The 18,592-nt window shown below is 39.9% G+C and overlaps 1 protein-coding gene across 1 annotated transcript in view; it reads left to right on the top strand.

The window, feature by feature from the left end:
- ST7 (suppression of tumorigenicity 7) overlaps window positions 1–18,592 on the top strand; it is a 64,649-nt gene that overhangs the window by 16,360 nt on the left and 29,697 nt on the right. The window contains exons 6-8 of the mRNA XM_026033216.1: window positions 1,421–1,575; window positions 4,733–4,830; window positions 15,841–15,955. Of these exons, the coding sequence (XP_025889001.1) occupies window positions 1,421–1,575; window positions 4,733–4,830; window positions 15,841–15,955 (368 nt within the window). The remainder of the gene's footprint in view (window positions 1–1,420; window positions 1,576–4,732; window positions 4,831–15,840; window positions 15,956–18,592) is intronic.

Here is an 18,592-nt window from a genome sequence, read left to right as displayed (position 1 = left end):
TGAGGTTCAACAAGGACAAGTGCAGGGTCCTGCACCTGGGGAGGAATAACCCCAGGCACCAGTACAAATTAGGGATTGACCTGCTGGAGAGCAGCTCCACAGAGAGGGACTTGGGAGTCCTGGTTGACACCATGTTAACCATGAGTCAGCAGTGCCCTGGTGGCCAAGAAGGCCAATGGAATCGTGGCTGCATCAGGAAGAGTGTTGCCAGCAGGTCAAGGGAGGCGATTCTGCCCCTCTCCTCAGCTCTGGTGAGGCCGTCCCTGGAGTATTGGGGGCAGTTCTGGCCTCCCCAGTATAAGAGGGATGTGGAGCTTCTAGAGAGGATCCAGCTGAGAGCAACAAAGATCATTAAGGGACTGGAGCATCTCTCATATGAGGAGAGACTGAGTGAGTTGGGCCTGCTTAGTGTGGAGAAGATTGAGAGGGGATCAGATCACTATATATAAGCAAATGAGGGGAGAATGTAGGGAGGATGGGGCCAAACTTTTCTCGGTGGTGGCCAGTGACAGTACAAGAGGTAATGGGTACAAAATGAGTACAAGACACAGGCAGTTCCATCTACCCGTGACGAAGAACTTCTTTCCTGTGAGGGTGACAGAGCCCTGAAACAAGCTGCCCAGGGAGGTTGTGGAGTCTCCTTCTCTGGAGGTCTTCAAAACCCGCCTGGATGCCACCCTGTGCCCCGTGCTCTGGGTGTCTCTGCTGGAGCAGGGTGGTTGTACTAGGTGATCTCTAGAGGTCCCTTCCAACCTCAACCATTCTGTGATTCTATGTGATTTTGCCTTCTTAGGATTCCTATCATTTATTTTCTCAATGAAATACATAGAATTCTGAGTTTCCACAATAAACAGATGCTTGCAAGGTCTAATTTACACAGCTAAAGGATGGATTAGGTGACTCACACTCTGCGTTTTACATTTATTTGTATTCCTAAAGCTCCTTGTGTGGGAGAGGAAGAAGTGGGGAGAAAGAAAAGATGAAAGGGGGGAAAATCTTTGTACGATTACATTTATAGTTTCTTCAAAGCTTATTGTATTGTAGTTTAGTTGTTTTCTTTCATGCCATTTTAGTAGTGAAGATGTTTTCTATCAAATCAATAGTGCATAAAACTAATTTATGTGTCTAAAATGCATTTTAACAGTATTAGATCATGCCCAAGTGAGGCAGTGATTTCCTTACTGGGCAGATTCACTGATTTCAATAGGTTCACACAAGCAGTGACATGATGCAGTCACTGCATAAGCAGTACGTCATGTTGTTGTCACAGTAGTTACTTTACAAAGATGAATTAAAAGCCATATGGACAAAACTTCATTACCTTTGTATTTTGTACATTCTTGCAGGTTTGCACTTGAGTCTTTGAGTACTGTTTGCTTGAAATAATGTTCTTGTGGTTTTGCCTCTGATTCTTCTGCAGATGTGCTACTGCCTATATTCTCTTGGCTGAAGAGGAAGCAACAACAATTGTAGAAGCAGAGAAACTTTTTAAGCAAGCTCTGAAAGCTGGAGAGGGCTGTTACAGGCGTAGCCAGCAACTGCAGCACCATGGTGCCCAGTATGAAGCTCAACACAGTAAGTCTTCGGAGGGACTAGCTGCTTCTAGTAGGGGAGAAGGAACTAGCATATGCCCCTAGAGCCAACCTGTAGTGTTGCAGTGTCTTTGCATTACACTTATTCTTTGTCGTGGCAAAAAAAATAATAATAAACAACAGTACCTAAAAGGAAAGATAAAGTAACAGAGCCAAAGGAAATTTGTTATTCAAGAAATAATGGACTCTATCTACTTTAGAAAGTCACACTGCCTCACGCAAATGCCTCTAGCCATTTTGAAAACATATTTTGAAAGGATAGTGAAGAGCCATGAGAACAGGAATAAAATGGTGCTTTGCCAACTTTTTCATCACCTGAAAGGTAGATATGTACATCCCATAATTTTGTCATATGCTTAAGAGTAATGGGACCCATTCACCAGTGAGATATTAAAAAAGTTAGGGGTCACAGCAACATTAAAAATCAACAACTACAATAATAGCTCTAGCTGAAACTCTAGATGTTTTTATTCAAGTTTTGGATAAGTATATTTAGCTGATATGACAACTGTATTTAGTAGAAGCTTCTTAAACCTAAGAAAATACATGGAGATTCAGTAAGTAAATAAAAATAACTAAAGCAAACAGATCTAGGTTATTTCTACCATGTCTTCCTCAGGCAGAAATAATACCAATGAATTACATAAGTACAAGCACTGACATATTTTTGGGGCATTTTCAGGTTTCTCAGGACCTAAATTCACAGCCTCTGGCTATCTCACATAATTGGAAGATTGCCAGTAAAAATTGTACATAGTGAAATTGTCTGTGATCTCTGGTTTCAAAAGTGCATGCAAGTCTGTACTTGGAAACCTGAGATTTTATAAAGCCTGGGTAGCATTTTAAGCATTTGTTGGTTATAAATTTAATATTTAAGGTGCTACATTTATGATGATGTGATTGTTTTTGGAGAAAATGAAAATATAGAATAGATGAGTCCTTGAAGTAATTTTCTGGCCCTAGTGGACTTATCTGTAAAACCTTGATTTCTGTACTTAATCCATCTAAGCACTGAAAATGAAAATGAATATATGAAAAATATCCAAAAGAGTAATTAAAGGCTGCAGTCTTTAATCACGATGCTTATGTCAAAGAGATCCTGGTTAAGTTTGTGCAGATAGTTGTAAACAGGCTATTTTTGTAATCTCTCTGCTCGATTATGTGTTGCCACTGCCATCATCAAATTTGATCCCCTGGTCCTTTGAGCGGAGGTAGCAAGCAGTTTAATAACAGCAATACTTAAGTGCATTGCCACAGAACTGGAAGGGTTGAAAAGTGATGATCAGCTCTGGCTGTTCTACAGTAGAGGGGCTAGATTGTCCCACTTATCTCTGCCTCCAGTTTCCACCATCAGTGTCCCCTTTGTGCACCCGTAACTGTTAGAAAAGCTGCAGCCTCAGATGGTGCCGTAGATACGGGGTCCCCAAGTAGGCATGTTTTTGATTACATGCTGGGCTATAGAGTATGGTTTCTGTGGTTTAATGCAGTAGAGGGCTCAGTACCTTAGAGAAGGCCCATAGRCAGATGTGTCTCTGAGGAGCACAGTTCCTTTGCTCAAGTGGCAGTTACCCTGAAGTTGGGCAGTGAGGTGATGCTCTGTTCCTAGCTCTTTGACTTTGGGATAGAAAGTTACGTTTCTTCTTTTGCAAGTGAAAACCATTCTCATTTCTTGAACAATGGCAGATAGTTCTGTGTTTCTGTTTATCTACCTATTCCATCTCTTTCATAGAGTATTTTATGTTAGGCCATGAATTTTAAGAGTAGGTAAGAACTTAGCTGAACTTAACATATTTCAAAAGATGCTTGTTTATATGAAGTGCAGGCAGCTTTCTATTTGAGGATGTCTCATGATCTCATCTTAGTCACAGAAAATCATTAATCACTTCAGAAAATTCTAGCCTGAAAAGTTACCTTGATTTTGTAATAAGCAAAGGCATTTGACCATTGTATTTGAACAATCTGAAAAGGAGCCTGGCCTGAAATGTATACCTCTTACTTGCACTACATAAAGATGTTGAAAACAGATGTAGCTAATAAATCATTTGTTGAGGATATAGGATTCAGTACAGAGATAAGGAATTACATAATATAAAATACAGCTGAAGAAATTCTTTCTCTATGTTATTTAATTTTTCTCCTAGAGTCAGACCTTTCAACCTGCTGCCTAATGTATCTGAAAATTTCAGTCACAGTTTTAAAACAATTTGTAGGCACTTGGAATATTTTCAGTGCACATCTTGTGCTTATTATGAAAGACCTGGAAATGGGGCACAGACTAAAGTCTTTACTGACTGCATATTACAAAAAGATAATTCCTAGYAGGTGACTTATGTTTTCTTGATATGGTAATTTTATAGATGATTAGGTGCCTGCATATGTCCTGTTGGTCCAGAAGCACATTCAAAGTTTGCATTATAATTATAGGGAGAATGAGAAATCAAGGATTGCAGAAGGAGTAAGGAGCAACATTGCTGCAACTCTGGAGTTTCTGTTTCTTTGCTGTTGAGGCATCTCCCGCTCCAGGAGACTGCTATGTCTGAAACCTCTTAATTTGCCATTCATAATTAACTGTGTCAGGAATTTAAAGATGTTAATTGTGTCACAGGTAGTAGCTCTGTAAAAGGGAATTTGGGGTGTAGTACTGTTTTTCTGATTGTAAATGAAGACTGTTACTCAGCACAAAGCTGAGGGTTTGTTTTGCTGTATTTTAAAACAGGTGTATACACCTAGACTTACAAAAAGTTTAGTGCAAATCACAGCATGCCTTGTCATAGAGGMACTTGTCTCTACTGCATAAGTATGTGAATTGCTAAGATATGTAATGCAATGTGGAGGGCCTGGAGTTTGGGTGTCACCTTTAAAGGGTTCCCTTTGCCCAGTTGATTACTTGACCTTTATATTTCCTGTATTTCATAGGCATAAGGCCAGACCATGGGTCCTTCTTTAAACCGTGGTATATGTTGAGTAATTCCACTGGTTTCAGTGGTGTTATTCCATATCTAAATTGTTAGAATTTGTAATTACAAAGACAATACAAATTACAAGTATGGGAATACTGATGATCAACTGTGTTACAGTGTGAAATGGACCTTCTGTCTCTGTATTGCTTCTTATTTTTGTTTCTTTTTTGCATTAAACAGGAAGGGACACCAATGTGTTAGTTTACATTAAGAGGAGACTGGCGATGTGTGCGAGAAAGCTGGGAAGGACCAGGGAAGCAGTGAAAATGATGAGAGATGTGAGTTTGCTTTTCTTTCATATACAATATAACATAAACAKTTACTTACAAATTGCTATATTCAGTACTGCTGATAATCATTTTGTATGTGTAGTTTGCATAAAGATTAAGTTAACAGATTAAGATTACTGAGATAACAGTATGAAGCCAAATGAAAGGCTACCCTTACAGCCTGAATTCCTCATCCTGGTAGGTGTGGATTACAGTGCAGTCTTTAATTATTTGATCGTGAAGTTACATAACAGGTTTTCTGTGAAGGCTGCCCCCTTCACTGGGACATGTAGCAGATGATACTGACTTAAATCTCAAGTGTGCTGCTTCCCACTTGCAAAGCCTGCAGTGTGACTCTGCRCTGCTCAGCTCATGCTGTTCCCCCTTGAGGACAGTTACACACTCATTCATGGGCTCCCTACTGAGAAGTCAAAACCAAGTAACTATCAGTAAGTAGCTGATTTACCTCTGGAATGGGAGATGATTTTATCCCTGCTTTATACACTGGGGTGCTCCCGGAGGTAGTCACAAGCTGGTAAGCTACAAATTTGGTCAATTTGTGTGAAGCACCAAACTGTAGATATTTTGGGTAGGAAAGTGATCAGCTCTCCATGTGTGTCACTGTGCAAGTTCTACCTACTTTGTTACAGACACCTAGCATTTCTGGAGGTGATATCCCCCAGTTGCAGTCTAGGCAAACAGTCGTTAAGTAGGGGATTGCTTGGCCTGAGAGAGCAAGGCTGTGATAGTTTGAGTCTTAGAGCTCTGGACAAAAGATGGTGAAACTCCTTGTCAGCTTCCTGCATTCTCCCTTCTCTTACACTTTCTTTTCTTCACAAAAACTGAACGTTGGCAAAGACATTGGAGACAGAGAGATGGGCGAGTTAAGCTGAAGGACCTAAATTTTAGGCATTCAAAATGGAATCCATAACCTGCTCATTACAAAGGGAAGTTCCTGCTCATTACAAAGGGAAGTTCAGTGAAAAAAAAAATAAAAAGGAAAGGCTCTTTCTCTGCAGCTTAGACACTTGCATCAAGGACTGTAGGGGAAATATGTCTGGAAGCCAGACCCCAGCATCTTCTGGGACATACACTGCTTTGAAAGAGATAAGAGGAGTTCTTCAAAGTAATGTTGGTCTTTGTCCTACATAACCTACCATCAGACAAATGGGAAATAGCTCTTTCTCTCTCTCAGGCTGAGGATGTCCAGCCCAACCGCTCTCAGCCACAGAATCACTACGCTTCCAGACAAAGGAGTCAGAAAAGATTTTGTCAAAATGCAGCCATTGGACAGCTAGGAATGCAAGAGGAATAGGGAAGAAAGATCTGGTTTTGCAGGCTTGTAGTCAAGACTGCCAGTTGGGAGAATGTTACTTTCAAAAAGGTTTGTTTTCATTGCAGCCATTCCCAGTGATTCCTAAGGGCTTTGGCTACAGACACTCTGGCTTGAACACTGAAATCATCCTGGGGACAAGCGTCAGAATTTTAACTTCTGGTATCAATGTATGAAAAAGCATATGGTTTTGAATTTCACATTCAAAAGTGGCATGCTGTAGTTATGGCAGCCTCTGGAGCCTGCTGAGGGCTACTGAATGTGCTTTGTGATTTTAAGATAGAGCTGGTTAGAACAGGGATTCTGTGAAACTTTCTTCAGCTGAGGCCTGTAGGTTTGGTTGACTGTGTCTGCAGAGCACTGTTTTCAGGGGTGTGGGTGGTCTGTCTATTACTTGGTTTCTTAAGCAAAGTGAAACCTGGAGCACTTTGATTGGAATAAATGGGTTATTCTGTCACTAGGGAGAGTGTGTGTGTCGTTGAAGTTAAGTACAAGGTGAATCTTAAAATCTAGCWATGACAGGGAAACCCAATGTTGTCTTTTGTTAGATACTTGAAGGAGTGAAAATGCATTTCTCTGTGGGGACATTATGCTAAAGAGAAAGGTTTGGATGCAGGACAACGGAGGCATAAAGACAGATTTCAGCTTCTAGAGCTTTAACGCAGATCATCACATTCTGTATTTTTCCACATATAGACACTGAGCCAAGTTTTCAAAATTGAATTTAAATGCCTCTAGAGAACTTCACTGGACGCAAGCAGAGCTAAATTTTAGCAGCTCCCTAGACAAAATAAATAAATTAAGAAAGACAGCAGTATCTACTGATCTTAACTCCAGTACATTAAGAGAAAGAGTAGGATCAAGCCACCTTCACAGATACTTTTCCTTAGGTTGACTTGGAGAGACAGAGGATCTGGGTATTTATTTTTGATGGATGCAAATCTACCAATTCTTCACGGAACACATAAACTATGTATTTATGAAGAAGTTCGAAGAACGTGAATGTTTCCTTGATGGTGTCTGTGTGATTGATGAGGGAGGAGGTGAATTTCTTCACCCTAAAAAGAATATGAAGAATATGTTGGCTGGGGACTGCTGAATCTAGCATCAGGGGACAGAGGGTGGAGGCCCTGTTTGTGTCTGAAAGATTGAAAACAGATTTCTCAAGTCATGGAACATGATGGAAATGAAGTGTTAAGAGGTTCATGACACCATCTGGGAAATATGATTGGGATGTAATCAGTCTTTGCCACTTTGAGAAAATAAAATAATTGAGAATGTTTAACTCRCTGCATATATCAGGCCATCCTGAGGGCATTACTGAAGTATTACATTGTCTTGCTTGAAATTTAGGGAAAAAAAAGAATAATATTGTGTTCAATATGCTTTGACAGAAAGAAAATCAGTTGTTGGTGGTTTGATAAGATTTTGAGTTTCCGGTTATAGATAATGCTGATAGGAAAATCACATTCCTTAATATTTTGTTCMGGGTATTTATTGAAAAACAGTGATTTATTAGTACTTTATTGTTGAAATTAGGTAGGAATTTCTGTTGATTCAGTGACTGATCCAAAACAGTGTGTYGCTGGGTGTGTTGCAGCTTTCATTTTGTTCCTTTAGTTGAGGTGAATTAGTTAGAACTTCCAACCTGTGACTTTCATGGAAATATGTAAATGGAAGCCCGTATAGGTGCTCCTTTTGTTTCTGTTTCTGATGATAATTATTTATTATGTTTCCTCTGTAGAACCTAAGAACTGCTACTGTATATATACAGAGAGAGTGTGTTAATGTGTGATCTCATTTTGATTCATGTGCTGTTGGAATATCTCCAGTTTAGTCAACAGAGTTAATCTAGTTTTATTCTATGTATAAAGAACAGAACATGCAATGCAATTACTGATTTCTTTTACTGACCCTAAGGAGAAAAACAGTCTACAAAACTGGTTGTATTACTTGTTAAGCTGATTAAATTAGCAAGACTTCAGCTAATATGTTCTGAATAGCATTGGATAAATTGGCATATGCAGAGATGAAGATCCTTTATGGCAGCCTGGAGGGATCTCCAGCATCTTCAGTAAGGATTCCTGCTGAGTATTTACTGTGCAGAGTTTTGATCTCTTCGGCTAGACTAGAACCACACTGACGGCCTTTGGCACAGGGAGCTGTCCATCCGACTCCTGCTGCTTCCCTCCCCGCTGCAATGGTGCTGGACACGTGCATGGTCATGTCTACTGAGAAACTGCTCTTCAGACTGCACTAAAGGACTTGATGCTATGTCTCTTGTTTAGGATCTTTCTGTTGGGGGGGTTCATGTGTTCATCTGAGTTCTCACCTGCTGTATCTAAAATGCATATTTTAATAATGTGTGTCCACAGACGCAATCAATTTTCATTGTGTGAAGCAACTGGAGACCTGTGTGTTCATCATGGGCCTAAGGGCTTTTTTCAAAAAAAACGCAGTGGGTGCCCTGGACACACATACCAGTTTAAAAGGTTATGTTACTTGAAGGCTTCAAAGGGGTGCTCTGTCATCCCATAACAGTTTTAATGATGTGCATAAGTTTGGTGKKTTTTTTTTTTTTTTTTTTTTTTTTTTTGTCACCACCAGCATGAATGAATTTTTGTTGCTGTGCCCATGATACAAATCTGGAGTAATTTCTTGACAACCTCTTTCACTGGGCTTGGAATTCTAATTGCCTTTTCTTCCCTTAAGCAACAGGGGAATATCTGGCAGGCACAATGTTCTGCACCATGTAGTATCAAGCTGTGTAAAAGAAAGAGACTCCTAATTCTTAATAAAGCTGTTATGAGTCCTAGCAACCTAACAATGCAGCTTCTGCAGCTACTTGCACCCGCAGCTGCTGCCTGCCTCTCCCAGTTACCATGTGCTTTAGGCGAGGATTAACAAATCTGATTTGCTTGCCTGCATAATGCAGGTTAGGCTCAGCAAGCTTCTTTATCTTGGGTGGCATTGGAGCTTTATTAAAATCTGTAGCATTTATTACAAGTACCATATATTAAAATTTGAAGGAAAACTGCTTCTGAGTTGAAGGAGACCAAGGGCTACCTTAGAACTGGCAGGTGAGCACTGGTCACTTCATCCGTGACATCTGCCAGTCTCAGCCCAGGGAGGGCTCTCTTGTGTATTCCTGTTCTGGCACGCAAATGCCTGGGTAGCATCAAAGGAGAAATGCTGATTTTAACAGCGAAAACACACCTGTATATTTTTATATTTAAATATGTTAACTTTTGTTGCAGGTAAGCATGATATGGATAAATAGGGGCTTGGAACATCCTACATTTGAATGACCTCTTAAAATAGAGAGTTTTTTTAATTCCCCTCATACAGTTTATCCCTCCCATTTTCTGTATGTGACCCAGACACCTCTCTTTTCATCATTGCTATGATCCTACTCAAAATCATTAAAAAAAAAAAAAAAAAGCAGTGAACTATCACCTAGGCCAAATAATAATCTTATACAATATTTTTGAGCATAATTCGTAGCCAGGAGAGTACGATAAGAGGCTGCATTTGCATGTGTGAAGATAATGCATTTTTTTCTAKTAGATGACTATAGCTTTCTAAAAAGACCTGACCAATATACTGAGTGACATACACCAAGATTTAATAAAAGGGCTGAACGAATCTGCATGTGCTGAACAGCAAACCTATRGAGCAAAAATACTTGCTTCCTGTTCTGAGGCTACAAGGCAGCGTCACTGTTTGATATGGTGTCTTAGCAAAATCTCTGCAGCACCAGCACCACTATATTTACTTTTTCATCACATGTAATGTGTGTGCCCCAGGGTTTGCAGCTCTGGGATTACATTAAGGTAAAGCCCTCTCTTGTAGAGGTTCTGGGAACTGCGACTCCTTTTTGTGTGTCCTCTWGCATTGCTCCACATTTTATGTATCTTTTAATTAGTCCTTTCTACCTTTTTGGAATCCCTTAGCCCTTTTGTGAGCTACTAGATCATTTCCGTACCTTCGTTTCAGTAAAAAATCCAGTCTTAATTATATGGCAAAATTTCCGCGTGCAGTGCTTACGGATAATGCAAGTAAAGGATTTTTTTTTTTTTCCTTGAGAGGTAAGAATAGTGATTTTATTTCCATGCTTTATAAGACTACTTATCTTTGAGGTAACAAAAATCGTAAGTTATTTCAATTATTGCATTAACCRCTTTTAGCCAATGTGATTATTTAATAGTAGAAGTACATCTGRAACAACTTGTGCTCCTCTTCTGTTTTCATGTTATATCTGCCTTTTGATATTCTCATTATTCATGAAACATATTTTTTTTGCAAACCCAAACAGCATTCTCTCAATTATATTCCTTGGAGAACAGCTGTCATACTCCAAAGGATTTAATCCTYCAATTAAGGGAGAACATAAAGGCTTCATGGTCTACCATGGTCTGCTCTCCAAATGTGTTCAAATTCAGGAAGATATTTTTCAATTTACTATCTGTTTCTAATTGTTAATGTTATATTGAACAGAAATCATATTATTATAACAAGTATGAAATGCTAGGGCTAAACTTGCATTTGTCAAATTATTAAATGCAGGTGACATTCTGTTTCTAACTATACTAACAGTTGGTATAGACTGGATGTGGATTGCTTTACTCATTGTCTTAAGTTATGCTCAGCCATCATATGGTACATGTTCCTCCTTGGATTTCGTATGGGGATGAAAACTTATGGATCCTCCCACTCTTTGTTTGCAAGCTGTGGCCCAGCAGGATCTGTCAGATTTGGCCCCATTAGCTCTGGTCCTCCCTGGTCTATAAAAAATACAAGTAAGGAAAGAGTTGCTTCCAGTGCTTCCAGCTGAAACAGCGAGCATCTGCCAAAAGGAATGCAGCACTTGGAGAAAGGCAATAAACAGAACCTAATTGTGCTCTAATTAAGCAGAAGTGTAGTGCGGAGTGGTCGGGGGTACTTGTTACTGCTTCCCAGCTGTTGAGTTATGAGTTTGTGTGTTTACATCACCTCAGTTCACTCACACAGCCCACGATGTGACCCCGCTGGAATGAGCTGCACTGCTAGGAGCAGAAGTTAGGCTGGTTTCTACGTGTCCCGGTGCCTTAGTGCCTGGCGTGGCACACAGGGAGCCTCTGCCACAACGATTGACAACTTTTCTTCTGTTCCCTTCCTAYCAGGCAAACTGATCTCTCTGCTCTGAGACTTGGGGAATCAATCTTGTTACGTRAGGTCGGATCACTTCTTTGCAGCTAGCAGTACAGCTTGTGTCTTAGTGTTTATTAAGATGCTCTTTATTCTAGATATCTTTTGCCCATTTTTCTAGGAAAATAAAGCTTATGCAATCAACTCTTGCTCATTTGCTTCTCTGGATATGAGAAGCATTTGATCCATCATTCAATTTCAAACAAATTTGACAGAGGACTTAAAAGATTAAAGATAAACTAAATTTCTGCAGCTTTTATGAGGAAAAAAAAACAACTGAATAAAGGAAAAAGATCATGTTTGTCCTCCAACTGGGGAAAAAATTAAGCCTRAGTGCAGCATATTAGACATCAGGGAGTCAACATGAAGATGCATGTGAGTGCCTTAAGCCTAGGGAAAACTTCAGTCAGGGCTCACAATTTAGACACGTGAAAAACTCAGCTGTGATAATGTTATAGGAAATTTGGATTTGTTTTATTTATTTGCTTGTTTGTTTATTTATTTCCTGCTCAGGAGCTACTCGATGCTTTGCCTTCTCTGCTTCGTTCATTGAATGGTTCTTACACATCGCAAGTCATATAGCAGAAAGCAGCTTACAAAAAGTACTTGAAATAACTGGAAATCCGTGGAAATAACGGTGCTATCCCCTCATTTGCTTGATTCTTCAATAGTGGTTAGAAGTCACCCATTGAAGATGACAGTCTCAGTTGTTTAGGACATGAATCTTTCAGGTTCTCACTGCAGGCATCAGAAATAGTAAAAGCTGTTTCCTATCTACGAGGAGTTGAGGTTGGAAAAGGATTGCTATTTTTACCCCTTTTTTTTTCCTTTCCATTTAAACTGAATTCACTTTGCATTTTTGAGTGTATTCAGCTGAATACACTGATTCAAAGAGCTTTTGCTATTTGGGAGCATATTTATATAAGCAACAAGTGGGTTGCATGCACTACTGGTAAAAAAAAAACCCAAACAGAGGAGCATGCGTAGAGCCATAATGCAAATGGAGGATAAATGTGTCAACACCAGGTCATATACAGAATCATTCATTTATCCACCTCTCTGTTCCTTTGAGTCGTATGGACTAGGGGAAGGCATAAGCTGTAACTTAAAGCTGTTTTCTATATGAAKAATGTATCTTTGCTAATTGATGCATGAGGTTAATGTTATTGCAGGGAGAAAACCAGATGCAACAGTTAAAGCTTCATTCCTCAAAAATGTTTCCAAAATTGTATCTAAATGAGGAAATGCTGATGAGTGAAATGTTCTCAGGGAAGGGAGTCCTCTTCATTAAACTGTTMTTTGGTAGATAAAACTCGTTCCTTATCCAGTAAATCAGATGGGGATTTCCTTGTACCATACAGCATTTTTTATGATCATGGCTCTTGCAAATCGGTCACAAAATCATTGAACCTACGCCCCGCAATATGGATTGGGGTGAGTCTGGAAATACAGCCCTCCCAGGACTAATGATAAGTTATCTGATCATGTCAAATATATTTCTAGAATTTTTCTGCCAACTTTTACTCCCAAAATACTAATTATTATCAAAAAAAAAACTTTTTAAAAGGATTAATTACCTGCATAAACTACTGTTTTTGTATATTTGCGATATAACTAGCAAACCTTAGAACAAAAAGTACCCCTACTTTCTGCACATCTGCGGATTTCCTCCGAAACATGCAGGCAGTTACAGCAGAATACGAGCTTACTGCCCCGGCTCTGAGTTGGATCACTGGAAACTCTTTTCACCAATGCAAGTTCAAACTAAAAGGCCTGTGATGTGTTTAGTATCTGTGGGTGTTGCCTTACAAACTAAATGGGCCCAGCTCAGTGGCGTACAGCTACTTTGCGAAGGCAGAGACAGCAGCTCTCTGGAATTCTACAATGAAATAAGTCCCAAGATCCTGACCAGGGTCATTTGAGAAGGCAGAGTGGCTTCAGGGAGAAGCACTGAGTGCTGAATCTGAACACTGTGTGTTGAAATATGGGCCATATTTCTTGAAATCTTAAGATGTGAAGAAAGATGATGCTGATGCCTTTGCCATTTTCTTAGGTGTGGCTGCTGGTTGTCACTGAAGTGAAGGCATTTCTCTTGGTGCACTAAAGATGGAAGGAGAGTTAAAATTGCTCTGGCACAGAGCAACGTGTAGGTCTCTCTCTACTGGAGTCCAGAGTAGAGGTCCTGGGGAGCTGTGGGTACGTTTGGAGGCCAGTGCCTGGGGCAGCCTCCCTATATGCCCTCCCAATGTGCCCTTCATTCTCTGTGTCCACATGGATCGTGAGGCGGCCTCTCCCTGGCTGCGAGGGAGCAGAGGGAACAGGCTTGGGCTGCTCTCCCTGCTGCTCAGAGTGAGGCAGTGTTTGGCTGCACGAGCATCCAGCAGGCCCGTGTTGCAACCTCTGTGGCATTTTATTTCCTCCACAGCATWTGCTTTCGCTGTGAGGCCTAAAAGATGACCTGTCATAATATTCTTCCGCTTAAGTAGTTTTACTTTCTGGAAGGTTTCTCAAAAAGCAAATTGTTACTGTGACTGAAAATAATTTGCAGTAAAAGCTATGTAATCTCCAGCCTGAGATGACAGAGAAATGAGCTCATGGCTTCTTCTTTCCTTTTTTTATTTTTTATTTTTTCTCTCCTCTCTCTCTCTCTTTCTCTCTCTCCCTCTCCCTCTCTCTCCCGCTACGTATTTTATTTCATTTTATCCTAACGCAGCCATGCTGCGGTTTGTGCACAGTCACTGTCAGGGGAAGCTGAGTGCCTGGTTGGAGGGGTTTTATTTTTCTAGCTACAGCATCCACGGAGTTCACTGTAAGTGTGTTGGATTCCCGAGCATCCGACCTTTCCCACATGAAACCTGTGTTAACACCTGCCACTTTGGAGGCCCGGTAGTCCAGACAGTGACCTTTAATCTGCTGCTGTCTGAAGAGAGGTTTATCACTCTGACAGAACCCAATTAAAATAGGGGAAAAAAAAAATCAGTGAGTGATGTCAGTGAAAAGTAAAGTGAACCAGAGCAAGAAGAACATTTACTGGCCACAGGACATCTATAACTAACTGCAGCTCTTCCCTTTTCTTCTCTGCTGGAGGGAATGTTGTTCTGCCAGCCATTATTCATTCTCAATGAACAGGGATAATCTTTCTTAATCCTTTGGCAGGGGTGTTTGCAATATGTTCATTCTGAACTTTAAATCCCTATTTACATAGGGCCAGATCCTGTCATGCTTTTTCCTGCCAAGTAGCAGCTTCCTCTATTAAATACACATTACCGAGTGAGGACAAAATCAAAACGAAGTCGACTCCACGCTGGAGCCGTAACTGATGAATCCAGTGATGTGAATTCTCACCTGTGGTTATTTCTGTTGATGAGCAGTGACTTAATATATTCTTTTTTTTTATTGTCAAATCTCCCATTTAAGCAGATATATACCAAGGTCTGCGGCGCCTTTTTCTTTGAAAAACTGGTGAAGGAGAGAAGCTTGCAAACTCCATGGTTTGCTGGTGTCCTTTTTCACAGGTTCAGCTCCTGCCATTGAAACCAGCCATTCCCATTGCACAAATTCTGTGGACTCTTTCAGTTGCTGTCTGGGCAGTCATGATCCTCACCAGAAAATTGTGTAATCAGAAATATACAAATATCAGGGATATATGCAAGGAGTATATGCAGAGATGCACCCCTTGCATTTTTGATACTGCAGTAATCCTCAAAGTGCAGGAAAGTCAGTGCTATCCAAAGGACAAAATTTAGACAGGTCACTTACATGCCCTGAAGGACAATATAGGTTTTACAGTAGCTAATGCCAGACACTTAACACCAGGAAGAAATTGTCCATCTACTCTTTGTTCTCCTGTGAAGGTGTCTTCCTTAACAGAAGGATGCTGTGGTGCATTATCTGTTTCTCATTTTCCACACTTCTTAGTGAGTCTTCTCCTGGTTTTGTTTTTGTCATGGATTATGGTTGTACCGTTATTTTTCATCAGTTTCTCCATATCTTCAAAGATATACTTACTAAGTAAACRGCATTTTTACATACTAGTTAAATATAGTTGCATATTTGTAAACCTACAAATAATAATTGTATTCAAATTTTTCTTCAGTGGATTTTCTGGTTTTTTTTTCCTACTAAAAGCGAAATGCTGGATTGCTCACTCGTGATACACAAGCTACTCTACTGAACATTGTTTTCTAGTACAATAAGATAATACTTTTCACTTTGAGAAAGAAGGCCTGTGGACTGAAGGAGAGATGCACATTCAGGCAGCTCTGTTCTTGGATTTGACTAATTATGTTTTATGCAAAACATTCCTTATCTAGCAGCCTGATCCAGAGGCCATTGGGATTTCTAGAAATTTTTCAGACACATTAACCATCCCCATGAAAGAACCAACAACAGGAGGCACTCAGGATTTTTAGCTTGGTGTTAATTGTTTCAGTACATTTTAAACAAGAATCTACTTCCTCTGTAAATAATCYAACCCTTTCATATGTTATTGATTATAGTTGATGAAGGAGTTTCCTTTGCTCAGCATGTTCAACATCCATGAAAACCTGCTAGAAGCTCTGTTGGAATTGCAAGCATATGCAGATGTCCAAGCAGTTCTAGCAAAGTATGATGGTAAGTCCACCTATGTTTGCATTTTATCTATATATTACTCATAGAAGCAATGTTTTTAAATTACACACTTAAAAATAGGAAATACCATTAACATGATTTGCACAAGCTTCATAGATGTCTTTACACAGCTCATACTTCATTCATCATACAGGTGACTCACTCAATAGCAGCTCTTCAGAGCTCTTTTTGCTTTTTGTTAGTGTTTAATGAATGACTGTTTAGGTGCAGCAGACATTTCATTCCATGCTTTGCAACCCTTTCTCTGTGCAAAGAATTGTCAGTTGACTTTGCAGCACACAAATGTTTTACAAACAATAATTAATTTATCTTCACAGCAGACTGAAAAGCTTTAAGTGATAGAATTGATATTTTATGGAGAAAAGTTGAAAACCTCAAAAGTTTAGGTGGACTTTTCACATTAATTGTCAGCTGCCCATCTGTGACTCCAGTGTTTTCCCTTCCTGTTGGTTTATGCAGTGTCCCGTCACCTGGTATGCTCAAATCACAGCTCCTGCTGACCACAGTTGTAGCCTTTGCATTTTAGTTCAGTGACTGTCTGCTCAAGTAGAGATGGACAGAATAAGAAGCACTAATTGGCATACCTTATATGGTTGAAGTTAAATGGGTTGTCCTTGCATTGTGTGGAAGCCTTTTGGAAGAAGCAGGAATAAAATCCAGCTCCCTTGAGCAGCGTTCTTATCAGTAATCCTCCTCTCCATCCATTTCCTGCAATCCCTTGTTTACTCACTATCCACAGTCCCAAGTTCTGCAAAAAAAAAAAAAAAAGAGTCCAGGGCCCCTACGGTCACCGCTTCCCCGTTGTGTTACTGCACRTTTCATTCTGTGTGCTGAAGTTTGGTTGATGAAAAGAATATTAGGTAGTCATGTAGCAATATATGTGTGAACTAGAAGTCTGAATTAGGTGGATTAAGTAACCTCATTTTTGGTATTTACCTCAYTCTAGCTTGGTCTTAATGGACTTTTAAACGTTCTTACTTGCTAGATCTTAACCTCTTTCTGGTTAACCTCTTTGAATGGAGAGCAGATTTTCAAGCTGATTTCCAAAGTTTTTGAAAAAGGAAGATACTGCTATGTTAATGGCTACTGAAATGATCACTTAGCAAATTGAGACCATTTTAATCAGAAGAGCAATCAGCCGGTGACCTGATATTAACGGAATCAACCAGGCAAATTTCAGTGCTCCTCTGTATACTACAGCAGAGCTAAAGCAGATAATTACAGTCAATATGAATAATAGGTACAAGCTCAACATGAAATGTCTTCAATGCTTTCTGAAGTTGAATAATTGTAAGCAGAGAYTAGAAGGTCACCCAGGCTTTGAGTGGCAGTTAGCAGTGATGCCTCTGGGGAAGATCTTGGTTGTGCTGAGTTTGGTTAAATATGAGGAAGAACTTCTTTCCTGTGAGGGTGACAGAGTCTCGTTCTCTGGAGGTCTTCAAAACCCGCCTGGATGCCACCCTGTGCCCCATGCTCTAGGTGTCCCTGCTGGAGCAATGGGTTTGGACAAGAGATCTCTCCAACCTCAACCATCCTGTATGATTATATGGAAAAAGAAAAACAAACAGATAAACAAACAACAACAACAACACACAGTGGAAGTGTTAAAAGCAGAAGTCTCTTCTCCAGCTCCTTTTATCTCAGTAATTCATGTGACAGAGATGTAGATCCCYATGGACTTTATTTTGATACTTTAAGAAGATAATAAAAAAAAAATAAAAAATAGAAATGTCCACTTTTATTTCTCAGGCATCACAGGACTTTCTTGCCTTAAATGTACTTGTCTCATAATGGCCCTGTGAGATAGCAGTGCAACCAGTGGCAGAACAGGGCATTAAACCCAGCCCTTCCAAATCTGGGYTTACCCCCTGTTTCAGCTCCCTTTCAGCATTCTGAAGTACTGATCTCTACTTCTGAACGAGGCCATGTTCTGTCCATCACTGTGAGTGCTGGAGGTTGATAAAACTTGAAAGTGTATTTTGTTTTCTCAAAAATATCTGGTCCTGTCACAATTCAGGTTGCAAATATAACCAATGAGGCCTTTAAAAAAAAAACTCTTCTGTATTTGAACTCATGCAGTTCCAATTCCTGTTTTGCCATATATATAAAAAAGGTGTGTGTGTGTGTGTGTGTACAGTATGTATGCACAAAGACTCAGCAAACACAGGTTTAGCCAGTATAACTCTTACACTTCATGAGTCTCAGAAGACCCATCTCAGGGAGTCTCAGCTCATTTTAGAACTCATCAGCTTCATGTGTTGTGAGATTTATTGCAATATACTACAATGAACTCATTTATACTTTCCTATCTGCAGTTTCTGCTGGTCCCACTCGGCTGCCTTTTTTTTGACTAAGACCAAACCTGATTTATTGTATTTTGATAACATATGAACAAATTATTTCCTTGAGTAGTCTGCCCCCACCCTGGGCTAAAAGGTTGGATCATATTATACAAAACCACAGCCTCTGCAAGCAGATGCACTACTTTACCAAGAGCCATGTGTTAAATTTTGTTTATATTATGTACCTGGCAACAGAGCTGATGTCCATACTCATTATTCATGGAAAAAGTATCTCATTAGTGGGAAGGCATGCACTGTTGCTGAGCTACATCATTAY

This window comes from Nothoprocta perdicaria, unplaced genomic scaffold (genome assembly GCF_003342845.1).
Source record: "Nothoprocta perdicaria isolate Ctin4 unplaced genomic scaffold, notPer1 scaffold_125, whole genome shotgun sequence".
In the NCBI taxonomy this organism is placed as follows: Eukaryota; Metazoa; Chordata; class Aves; order Tinamiformes; family Tinamidae; genus Nothoprocta; species Nothoprocta perdicaria.
This window is presented reverse-complemented; position numbering and strand designations above follow the sequence as displayed.